This window comes from Erinaceus europaeus, chromosome 16 (assembly GCF_950295315.1).
Source record: "Erinaceus europaeus chromosome 16, mEriEur2.1, whole genome shotgun sequence".
Classification (NCBI taxonomy): Eukaryota; Metazoa; Chordata; class Mammalia; order Eulipotyphla; family Erinaceidae; genus Erinaceus; species Erinaceus europaeus.
In genome coordinates, this window is record NC_080177.1 from 75,825,819 (window position 1) to 75,836,486 (window position 10,668).

Sequence of the window (10,668 nt, forward strand, 5' to 3'; positions counted from 1 at the left end):
GTGCTTTGCAGACACGTATCATGGGAAGAGGAGAAATTATACCCAGGTGTCAACAACTGTATAGTAACCTATTGATCTCCCCAGGAAATGATAAAAAAAAAAAGAAGAAAACATTGAAATGATGATTGGTAAAGTGTCACTCATGTGAGTAAGCAGGTGATTGGCAGAGAAGCACCTAAACCATCACCGGGACTGACAGAACTAAAAAAATTCTGGGACAAAAGCCACTTTTTAAAACAGTTGAAAAGCATTCACTTTATGTCTCCATATGCACTCAAATTTTTGAGGAAAACTAAACCCACTTGTGGACAATTCCACATCCAGCCTGAGATAAAGCAATCGTACCTAGTAAGCACTGGGTTAAACACTTGGGCCTTGTGAAATCTCAAGGTCCTGCCTTGTTCATTTCTCATGAATAATTAAGTGTCACTACCTCTATTCCACCCAGAGTTCACAGTCTTCTATTTTACCTGTGCTTGCTATGGTAACAGCACAAAAGCTACCCTCTCCCTTTTAGGAGTAGTTTTGAGATCTAAAAGGCACATGCCAATAATTTCCTGGATCAAATAAGGGTGTCTTGAGGATTTTGTTTTTAGCTCCTGCTTTTATTTCTGCATTCTGCACTCTCTGGTACTTAACAGTCTGGGTGAGTCTAGTTTCTGTGTAAGTTTGCCCAGTGAACTGTACTATTTGTTGGGAGGTCAAGATGAGACTCAGCACAGTGGGGGCTGCTAGCTAGCTGCAGAGAAGAGGAGCAGTCAAGGAGGAGAAACCAAAACATCCCACTGCTAACAGATAAGGTGCATCTTCCTTGAGGCTGGCAAGTTTCGGATAGACTTGAAGAGCTCTTGACAAGGAGCAGGGAGGCTGATGAAGTGATTCTCTTTGTTGTTGTTGTTTGTTTGCTTTTTCTGTTTTGTTTTCAAAGTGTGCTGACATCATTATTTTATTTGCACATCATCACCACTCCTACCCACAACCTTGATAAGTGGGATAAAAGAGACAAGTGACATGGAGAAGTCAAGTGACAAGTTGAGGGAGGTACACTGAGCACATGAGGACACAGACTCCCTGACTCCCACCCAGGTGCTCTCTCCCAGCAGCTCAGCAAACAAAGTCTAGGTTAGCAGTGTGAGGGGTCACTGACCTCTTTAGGGGACCAACTAGGGGAGAGGGCTCAGCCTGCTGTCTGCTCCTGGGAGTAGCTGTGCCAGTTGCCTGCAGAGGTGGGGTCCACAGCCCCAGCCAGATGAAGTGATTCTTACCCACCCCTTCCCACTCCCCAGACCAACCATTAGAGCAGAGGGATAGACACCTAGGCCAGGGAAGGTATGGATCCCACCGGTCGGGTCACTAACAATCCAAGTTATGGAATGTAAGTTGTTATTGTTTTGCATCCAGAAACCACCCCTCCATACTTCAACCAAGTCAGGAGCTCTGAGCTTGAGTACACTGATTCCTGGACCTTAAAAGGTTCAGTGGCCATGTGAATTACTGCCAGAAAGGGGTGGCTTCCGAAAAGGTGGAAACCCTGGTATTTTTACTTCACGAAAAGACAATCTCTGGAGCTAGTGACAGGCTTGGTCCCCTGTGGGTCCCGCGTGGGTGTAGATGAGAAGACATCCTCTCCTCTTCCTGCCCATGTCTACACACTCTCCTCCCCCAAGCCCGCCAACTCTTCTGGGTACAAAGTACAGCAGGGCCGCCGCGGGCAGGCAGAGCCTTTCACAGCTGCAAACACCTAGCTGGGTTTTCAGCACTGCACAGCACCGCACCACAGGGAACAGAGGGGGCCTCTGACTCCAGGGGTGCTCCCGAGCCGAATCCTCCCACAGGCCCTACTCCTGGGGAGACGCTGGCGGCTTCCTAAGCTCTATGCAAAGATTTGCGATGTTTTGCTCAGGTTCCTGAACACTGCCCGCCCCCCCCCCCCCGCGAAAATCTGCGGGCGGCGGTGGTGGTGTAAAGCAGAAAGCCCCTAACGCACGGCTGCGGTCCTGCCTCCCCAGAAGTGTTTAGCATCAGTCCCAGCGGCTCCCAGAATATCTGCGTGGGCGCAGGCGCTGGCGCTGGCACTGGCGCGGGGTCCGGCGCGGAGCCCGGAGTTGGAGCGGAGGAGCGCGAAGCAGGTCGCCGCACTCGCAGACCGCAGGGGCACTGGCACTGTGCCCCTGCCAGCTGCGCCCAGGTCCGCCCGCAGGGAGCGCGCTGGGTAAGCAGGGCTGCAGCTTCTGCGGGAAAGTGTGTGTGTGTGTGGGGGGGGTCTTCAGGGCGAGGAGCAGAGGTAAAGGGGGGTCCGAGTGGGGTGGGGGTGAGGACGACTAGTCTGGAGCGGAGTTAGGGTTTCCCCCTAGGGCGGAGCAGGCGCTGCACCGCATTTCGGGTGAACTCCAGGGCATCAGTGCCCCGGGGGTCTGTCTTCAGTCTTTGCTCTGAACGGGAGCCAGCGGAGCCTGGCAGACCTACACTTTTGGGGGTTCCCACCCACCTCCAGGAGGGCGGAGAGCCTCTCTAGACCCCCCCTCCAAGCCCCCAGGGACTGCTCCTGCAGGGCATCCCCGGAAACAGCTGTTACAGTTGATCTGAGAGAGAGAGAGAGAGCAGGAATGCAAAGGAGTTGGGGATGGCGGGGTGGGAAATAAACAACAACACATGGGTGCGAAGGGTGAAGCCACCCACATCTCCCCCTCCTTTCCTCCTCCCCCACCCCCACCCCGCCTTTCTGTAGCTGCTGACGCGCTCGCGGTGCCTTTTAATCAATCGCCAGCCCGGAGCAGCGCCTGTGCTTGGCTGAGCCACCCCGGGCTCCAGCTTCCCGGGACACCTCCCAACCCCTAGCTGGGCAGCCGCTGGGCATGGTGCTTGGCGGACTCGGGTCTGAGCCACGCTCCCCCTGGGCGCCCGGCGGCTGAGGACCGCTAAGGAGCTGCTAGGGTGCAGGGGGGAGGGTGCCAGCAGCCTGGGAGCATGGAGAGCGCCCCTGTCCAGGCAGCCCCGGCGCCCCCCACCCGCCGAGCTGTCCCCCAGTGGCACCGCCTCCTCTCCTTGCTCCTCTCCTAGCCCGGGCCCGGCAGCTGCGCTGGAGCCAGCGGCGGCGGCGGCGGCGGCGGCATGGAGGAGCCGAGCAGAAACGCCTCCCAGAACGGGACCCTGAGCGAGGGCCAGGGCAGCGCCATCCTCATCTCCTTCATCTACTCCGTGGTGTGCCTGGTAGGGCTGTGCGGAAACTCCATGGTCATCTACGTGATCCTGCGCTACGCCAAGATGAAGACGGCCACCAACATCTACATCCTCAACCTGGCCATCGCCGACGAGCTGCTGATGCTCAGCGTGCCCTTCCTGGTCACCTCCACGCTGCTCCGCCACTGGCCCTTCGGCTCCCTGCTCTGCCGCCTGGTGCTCAGCGTGGACGCGGTCAACATGTTCACCAGCATCTACTGTCTGACCGTGCTCAGCGTGGACCGCTACGTGGCCGTGGTGCACCCCATCAAGGCGGCGCGCTACCGACGGCCCACGGTGGCCAAGGTGGTCAACCTGGGCGTGTGGGTCCTGTCGTTGCTGGTCATCTTGCCCATCGTGGTCTTCTCGCGCACGGCGGCCAACAGCGACGGCACGGTGGCCTGTAACATGCTCATGCCCGAGCCGGCCCAGCGCTGGCTGGTGGGCTTCGTGCTGTACACTTTCCTCATGGGCTTCCTGCTGCCCGTCGGGGCCATCTGTCTGTGCTACGTGCTCATTATCGCCAAGATGCGCATGGTGGCCCTCAAGGCCGGCTGGCAGCAGCGCAAGCGCTCGGAGCGCAAGATCACCCTGATGGTGATGATGGTGGTCATGGTGTTCGTCATCTGCTGGATGCCTTTCTACGTGGTGCAGCTGGTCAACGTGTTCGCCGAGCAGGATGACGCCACGGTCAGCCAGCTGTCAGTCATCCTGGGCTATGCCAACAGCTGCGCCAACCCCATCCTCTACGGCTTCCTCTCGGACAACTTCAAGCGCTCCTTCCAGCGCATTCTGTGTCTCAGCTGGATGGACAACGCGGCCGAGGAGCCCGTCGACTACTACGCCACGGCGCTCAAGAGCCGCGCCTACAGCGTGGAGGACTTCCAGCCCGAGAACCTGGAGTCGGGCGGCGTCTTCCGCAACGGGACCTGCACGTCGCGGATCACCACCCTCTGAGTGCGGGGCGGAGGAGACGCGGGGCCGGGCTGCGGGAGGGCAAAGGACCCCGGGGCTCCAGGGGTGCAGTGTTAACACCCGGGGGGCGGGGCGCGGTGTGGGGGGAGCGTGTCCCAGAGGAGGCCCCGGGCTCTGGGCAGACCAGCTGGGAGGAATGGTAACTCTCGCCCTCCCTCCTCCTGCTCCCTTGCGCGCAGTTTGCGACCCCCTCTCTGCTCCCTGCCGGGTATGTAACTTAGTCTTTCCACTCCCCTGGTCCAGTCAGGTTTAGGTCAGGAACTGGCGGAAAGTCACCCACCCACCCTGCCTGCCTGCCTGCCTACCCCAACCACTCCGTTCTTTCTGTTTGTAGGTGAGCAAGACTTTTTGGTCAGGGGCGACCCCCCCGCCAGCCTGGAGCCCCGCCCTGCAAAGCCCTTGGGCCCTCAGATTTCGGCCTTGTCCACCTACCCAAGTCTGGGGGACCTCTGCTCTTCCTTGGAGCAGCCCTGCAGAGAGAAAAGTAGGGCTGGAGAATGAACTAGGAAGACTGACCTCCTCTCTCTCTCTCTCTCTCTCTCTCTCATTTTTTATTAGATAGGACCGAGAGAAATTGAGAGAGGAGGGGAGATGGAGAGAGACATCTGAAGCCCACTCGTGAAGCAGACCCCCCCCCCCAAGCTAGGGAGTGAGAGCTCCAACCCAGGTCCTTGAATTTGGTCAAATGTGTGCTTAACCGGGTGCACAATGTAGTGCACCATGGCCCAGAAGGTTGGTCTTTTTTCTAGGTTGCCCTCTTCCCAGAGCCTCCAGGAATCACTCCCATTCCACCCAGAGCGGAGCCAGGTGCTTAGTAAAATCGGTCCCGCGCTTTGAACCCTAGGCATTTTGCAGACCCCAGCCCAAGGCTCAGAGAGAGAGAGACACACACAGAGAGAGAGAGAGAGACAGAGAGAGATATGAGAGCAAGTGACCAAGAGATTTTAGAATGTCCTGTGGTCTCAAGGCCACTCTTCCCTAGTGCTCTTGGGGAAAAAAAGAAAGAAAGGAAGAAAGAAAGAAAGAGGAGAGAGAAAAAAGAGAAAGGAAGAGAGAGAGGAGAGAAAGAAAAGAGAAAGGAAGAAAGAGAGAGAGAGAGAGAGAGAGAGAGAGAGAGAGAGAGAAAGGAGCACTCTCTCTGCAGCTGCCTGGGAGCAAGGCTGCAGCTCAGCGCTATCCCTTTTCCAAGCTTCAGGAGTTGCCTCAGAAAACAGACAAACTGAGCTTCCTGCTCTGGACACCGCGAAGCTCCGCCTCCCGGGCCCTCCCGGAGCCACTGTGGCACCGGCAGCCTTGGGCCACCCTGAGCTGCAGGCTAGAGAGTCCCACCTGTTGGCCCAAGAGTTGTTGCCTTCCAAGCGGTGCCTAATAAGTCCTTTTGTCAGTGAACATCTACGTCATTCATTTGTGGTGTTTCAAATGTGTCTCTGCTTGGTTTTGTTTTTGTTTTTCCTCTACCTTTTCTTCCACACACAGGGCCTGGGGCAGAGGTGGCCAGAAGAGGTCGGGAGTAAGTTATCTCCCCCTGAATCTGAAACTTGGAGTGGGGTGGGGTGGGAGGGCTCTTCTCTGTGTTGGGCCCTCTTTTCTTATCCTGTTCTGTGGCTTTTCTATTTTTGCCCGTATTCAATAAAATCTGGAGGGTTTTTTTTTTCATACTTTTCTCATGTAGTCTCCTGTTTGTCTTATAATGATGACAAATTATGCAGAGTGGAAAGTTCTGAAGCTTTAACTCTCAATGCCACTCTTTCTATATATAATTTGAGTAAATGTATCTATCTTTCCCCATTGTTATGAGTCCACAAGATCATTGCCAAATGCTGTCACTGAAAATAACAGGTGTGAGACCAGCTGGAACACTCTCAGATAAGGGACTTGAGACAGCAGGTAAACTTGGAACTGAGAAATCTGATCCAGACAGACGTGAATAAGTGCTGGGGTTTGTGCTCATGTTCCCGCTTCCTCCAGACTCCAGCATATGTGATACAATCTTGTTAAGTCATCACATCATTTTGAGAACATTAAAAGTTGAGTCATTTAAATCTATGTTTAATCTTCCCCAAAACATTGGAAGCCTGTGCAGGTCAAGAACCAATCCTTTTATTTCTTTGTATTGCTTTTGTATACTGGCTTGTACATAGTAGGCACTTAGATACATGCTTGTTGGTTAAGTGTTGAAGTAAGTCAGAGTGTATTGCAACCATCCAGAGGCACATCCTCTGGGGTTCTCAGGTTCTCTTATTGCTATGATAAACAATAGCTGAAATGATAATGGGGGGAAAAAAGATATTGTGTATATCTGTTTCAAAAACATCATCCTTTCCTAAAAGCAGTAGGCAAGAGTTAAACTTCACCCTGAGGTGTTATTTAAACTAATGAACACATAAGCTTTTGCTCACACATCAGAAAATTGAGATTTATCCCTTCAGAATATTTATTATTGCTCCTTTAGAAAAACAGATTTTTTAAATCATTAAAACAGATAAATTTACACATCAAATCTCGGTCATTATCCTCTTAAGAGTTTACAAAGACAGTGTTCTTAACCTGCTACCACTGTAATATTAACTCAATAAACTTACAGATACGTTGTTGCAAGTTGTTTGACTCACTTTTGCATTGTACCGCTTGCTTCTGTGAGTTTCTAGAAAAACATGGACACTCACAAGCTTGGTGACTTATCACTTCTCTTAGATTTTAAGAAAAAAGTTTTTCAGATTACCTTGGGAAATTTTATCAAGATTGATGTTCTATTTTGAATTTATTTATTTATTTATTTTTCCCTCCAGGGTTATTGCTGGGCTCGGTGCCTGCACCATGAGTCCACCGCTCCTGGAGGCCATTTTTTCCCCCTTTTTTGTTGCCCTTGTTGTTGTAGCCTTGTGGTCATCATTATTGCCATTGTTGATGTTGTTCGTTGTTGGATAGGACAGAGAGAAATGGAGAGAGGAGGGGAAGACAGAGAGGGGGAGAGAAAGATCGACACTTGCAGACCTGCTTCACTGCCTGTGAAGCGACTCCCCTGCAGGTGGGGACCCGGGGGCTCAAACCAGGATCCTTAGGCCGGTCCCTGCACTTTGCGCCACATGCGCTTAACCCACTGCACCACCGCCTGACCCCCCTATTTTGAATTTTTTAAAGAAAGGTCTATTCAGTTGAGAGAGAGAGATTTTCCAGTCAGTATGAGTAAGAAGCAGTGCACTGAGCTGCACTCTATCTTGTTGTCACCAAACTAACTAGATAATATCTCAATCTATTATAGATTAAATTACTGTCTGACCTCATTTATGACCTCAGACTTTATTGTGGGAGCTAAGTAATGGCTGATTTACATCCCAGGGAAAGATAATAGAAAAAGGAGACAAGAAAGATTTCCTAAACCAGGGAGCAATAAATAAACGAAGTAGAAAAATCAGATTTTTACATAAAACAAAACTGAAAGGCATGGTTTTATGCTTTGTCCAGTGACAGTAATTTCTCAACCAGAGACATTTTAAGAAAGTATGAATGAAGATACTTTTAGCAGCTAGTCCTTTAGAGCATTTTCACTTTCACAGCAGTATGAGTGAAAAGTGAAAAGGAATGTTTTCTCAAGAGAACAATAATAATAGTTATTTCAGGGCAAGGGTAGATAGCATAATGGTTATGCAAACAGACTCTTATGCCTTAGGCTCTGAAGTATCAGGTTCAGACCCCTGTATCACCATAAGCCAGAGCTGAGCAGTGCTCTGGTAGAAAAAAAAAGAAAAAGAAATAATAATAATAGTTATTTCAGAACCAGTGTGAGGGGCTGGGGAAGGGGGGTTGTCAGAGGCTTTCAGATGATCTGTGACTTTAGGTTTTATAGTCTGGTACATTATCTTAACTTGACTATCAATCGTGGGACATTTGACATTACATTATCTTTTATAAAATAATTTGCTTTTTAATGAATCAGTGGGTTATCTTTTAAAATTATCTTTGTCATTTGATTTGAGGATATGTGGATTTAGAGGGTCACTGTCATTACAGTTCCATGTACTTCTTCTTATTATTATGTTAATTTATTTATTAGAAATTGAGAGGAAAGCGAAAGATAGAATGGGAGAGAGACAAAGAGACACCTGCAGCATTGTTTGACCACTCGCAAAGCTTTCTCCTTGAAGGTAGGGACTGGGGGCTCAACCGGGTAAAGTTCCATGTACTTCAAAGACAGACATCAGCACACCTGCCCTTCCACTAGACCATCATTTTCCTCCACCAAAAAGTTATAGCAAGGTGTCAAGTAAACTCGTAACTTAGATATGTAAGTAAAACACATTTTTCTCATTTTGATTTAAACATATCTGATCATTATTCCAAGGTCCTTTCAACATGTTAGCTGGGAGAGATAAAAAAAATCAAATATCCAATTAAGCTTATGCTCTATTTTAAAAATATTTAGACAAAAAATGTTATAAATGGGAGGCTGGGTGGTAGCGCAGTGGGTTAAGTGCACATAGTGCAATGTGCAAGGATCCAGTTGGAGTCCCTGGTTGGTGCCCCACGTGCAGGGAGGTCCCTTCACAAACGGTAAAGCAGGTATGCAGGTGTCTATCTTCACCTTTCTGTCTTCCCTTCCTCTCTCCATTTCTCGCTGTCCTATGCAACAACAACAACAGCAGCAGCAGCAACAATAACAGCAACAACAACAATGGAAACAGAAACAAACAAACAAAAAAGATGGCCACCAGGAGCAGTGGATTCACAGTGGAAGCACTAAGCCCCAGCAATAACCCTAGAGGCAAAAAAAATGTTACAAATATATTAGGTTTTATTGAATTACTTTGAGGGATATTTTTTCTTTTTAAATCCAGTAATTTCATTTTAAAAATTACATTTTTTTCTTCCTTTTTGAAACTCGGTGCTATCATCAATTCAGAAATTTATAACATGTATTCTTGCTACTTTTTTGTTCATTTGGTGTGAATTTTAGAGAAGTTTATAAGATACCTTGATGCTTCCTCTGGTACCTCACAGCATGCTAATGGAACTATATGGGGTTTTAGGCTCTCTTTGTGAATGGTAAGTAGGCCATCCCATCAAGGATTAAGTGTAAGGTAAGGGGAAACACTCTACTGGCAAGATACTGTGTACCCTGTGGAAAAGGAAGGTGATGCCAGGGAGAAGTTCCTACCCTCAGGAAGTTCACTTAGTGCCAAAGTGCAAACCAATTTAAGAAAATGGATAAAAATCTTGGCATTATTCTCTTTACTTACCTGCTTCTCAGATCATTTACTAAGAAAGCTCAGTTGATACTGGAGAAAGTTTGAGTCCATTTGTCTTTTCATGAGGGTATTGTTAACAAGGCATTTAACATTATACATCATTTTAAAAATTACTTACATACAATTTCCATTCTCTCTATTTTTACCTTTAGGGTAATCACAGTGGCTCCGTGGCGGCAATACAAATCCATTTAATCCTGGTGGTGGTATCTCGCCATTTTATTGATAGAACAGAGAGAATAGAGAAGGAACAAAAAGATAGAGAGGGAGAGAAAGAGAGACACGGAAAGACCTGCTTCACTACTTCTAAAAAGACACCCCTGCAGAAGGGAGCCAAGGGCTGGAACCAGTATCCATGTTCATGTCATTATCCTTTGAACTATGTGCACTTAACCCGGTGCATCACTGCCTGGCTGCCCTAACCCTAACCCTAACTCTAACCCTCACCCTCACTCTAACCCTAACCCTCACCCTCACCCTAACCCTCACCCTCACCCGAACCCTCACCCGAATCCTAACCCAAACCCTAACCCGAACCCTAACCATAATTTCTCTAAGATGACTTATACTTAAGAATACTTTACATTCTTTGTTTGAAATAAAAGTGGAAATGCCTTGTGATCCACCAATATTACTCTTGGACATATATCCAGAAGAAGATATGAAAACACTAATTTGAAGGGACATATGCACCCCTATGTTCATAGCTGCATTATTCGCAATGGTCAAAATATGGAAGCAACCTAAATGCCCATAAACAGATGACTGAATAAAGAAGTCACAGGAGATACACTCAATGGAGTACTATTTAGCAATGACAGAAGATCCTACTGTGTCCTCCGGGACAAAATGGATGGAACTGGAGGTGATTATGCTTAATTAAATAAGAAAGTGAAATAAAACTACCAGATGGTTTCTCTCATATATGGGATATAGAGAATTGAAACACATGAACTTGTAAATAAACAAAAAACAAGAACAACCTATATGCTGTTATCCTTAAAGGTGTGGGGACACAAAATTTTGGTGATGGGAGTGGTGTGGAACCAGACTAATATTATCTTATAGCCTTGTAAATCACTATTAAATCACTAATAAAAATGTGTTTGAAATTCCATGATCAGTTTTTGAATCCAAATTGGAGATCAACGTGGAGTTAATAAGTTGGCAGAGAGATTATTTTTAAAGGCATACAATATAATTGACTAAGTATGGATCATAATTGATC

General features: G+C 48.4%; 1 protein-coding gene across 1 annotated transcript; it reads left to right on the forward strand.

Annotated features, from left to right (window-relative positions):
- Positions 1 to 1,713: 1,713 nt before the first annotated feature.
- Positions 1,714 to 6,784, forward strand: SSTR1 (somatostatin receptor 1). Its single transcript, XM_060175457.1, has 2 exons — positions 1,714 to 2,212; positions 3,061 to 6,784. Exon 2 carries the CDS (start codon positions 3,112 to 3,114, stop codon positions 4,174 to 4,176), a length of 1,065 nt encoding a protein of 354 aa, XP_060031440.1. The 5' UTR covers positions 1,714 to 2,212; positions 3,061 to 3,111; the 3' UTR covers positions 4,177 to 6,784.
- Positions 6,785 to 10,668: the final 3,884 nt, after the last annotated feature.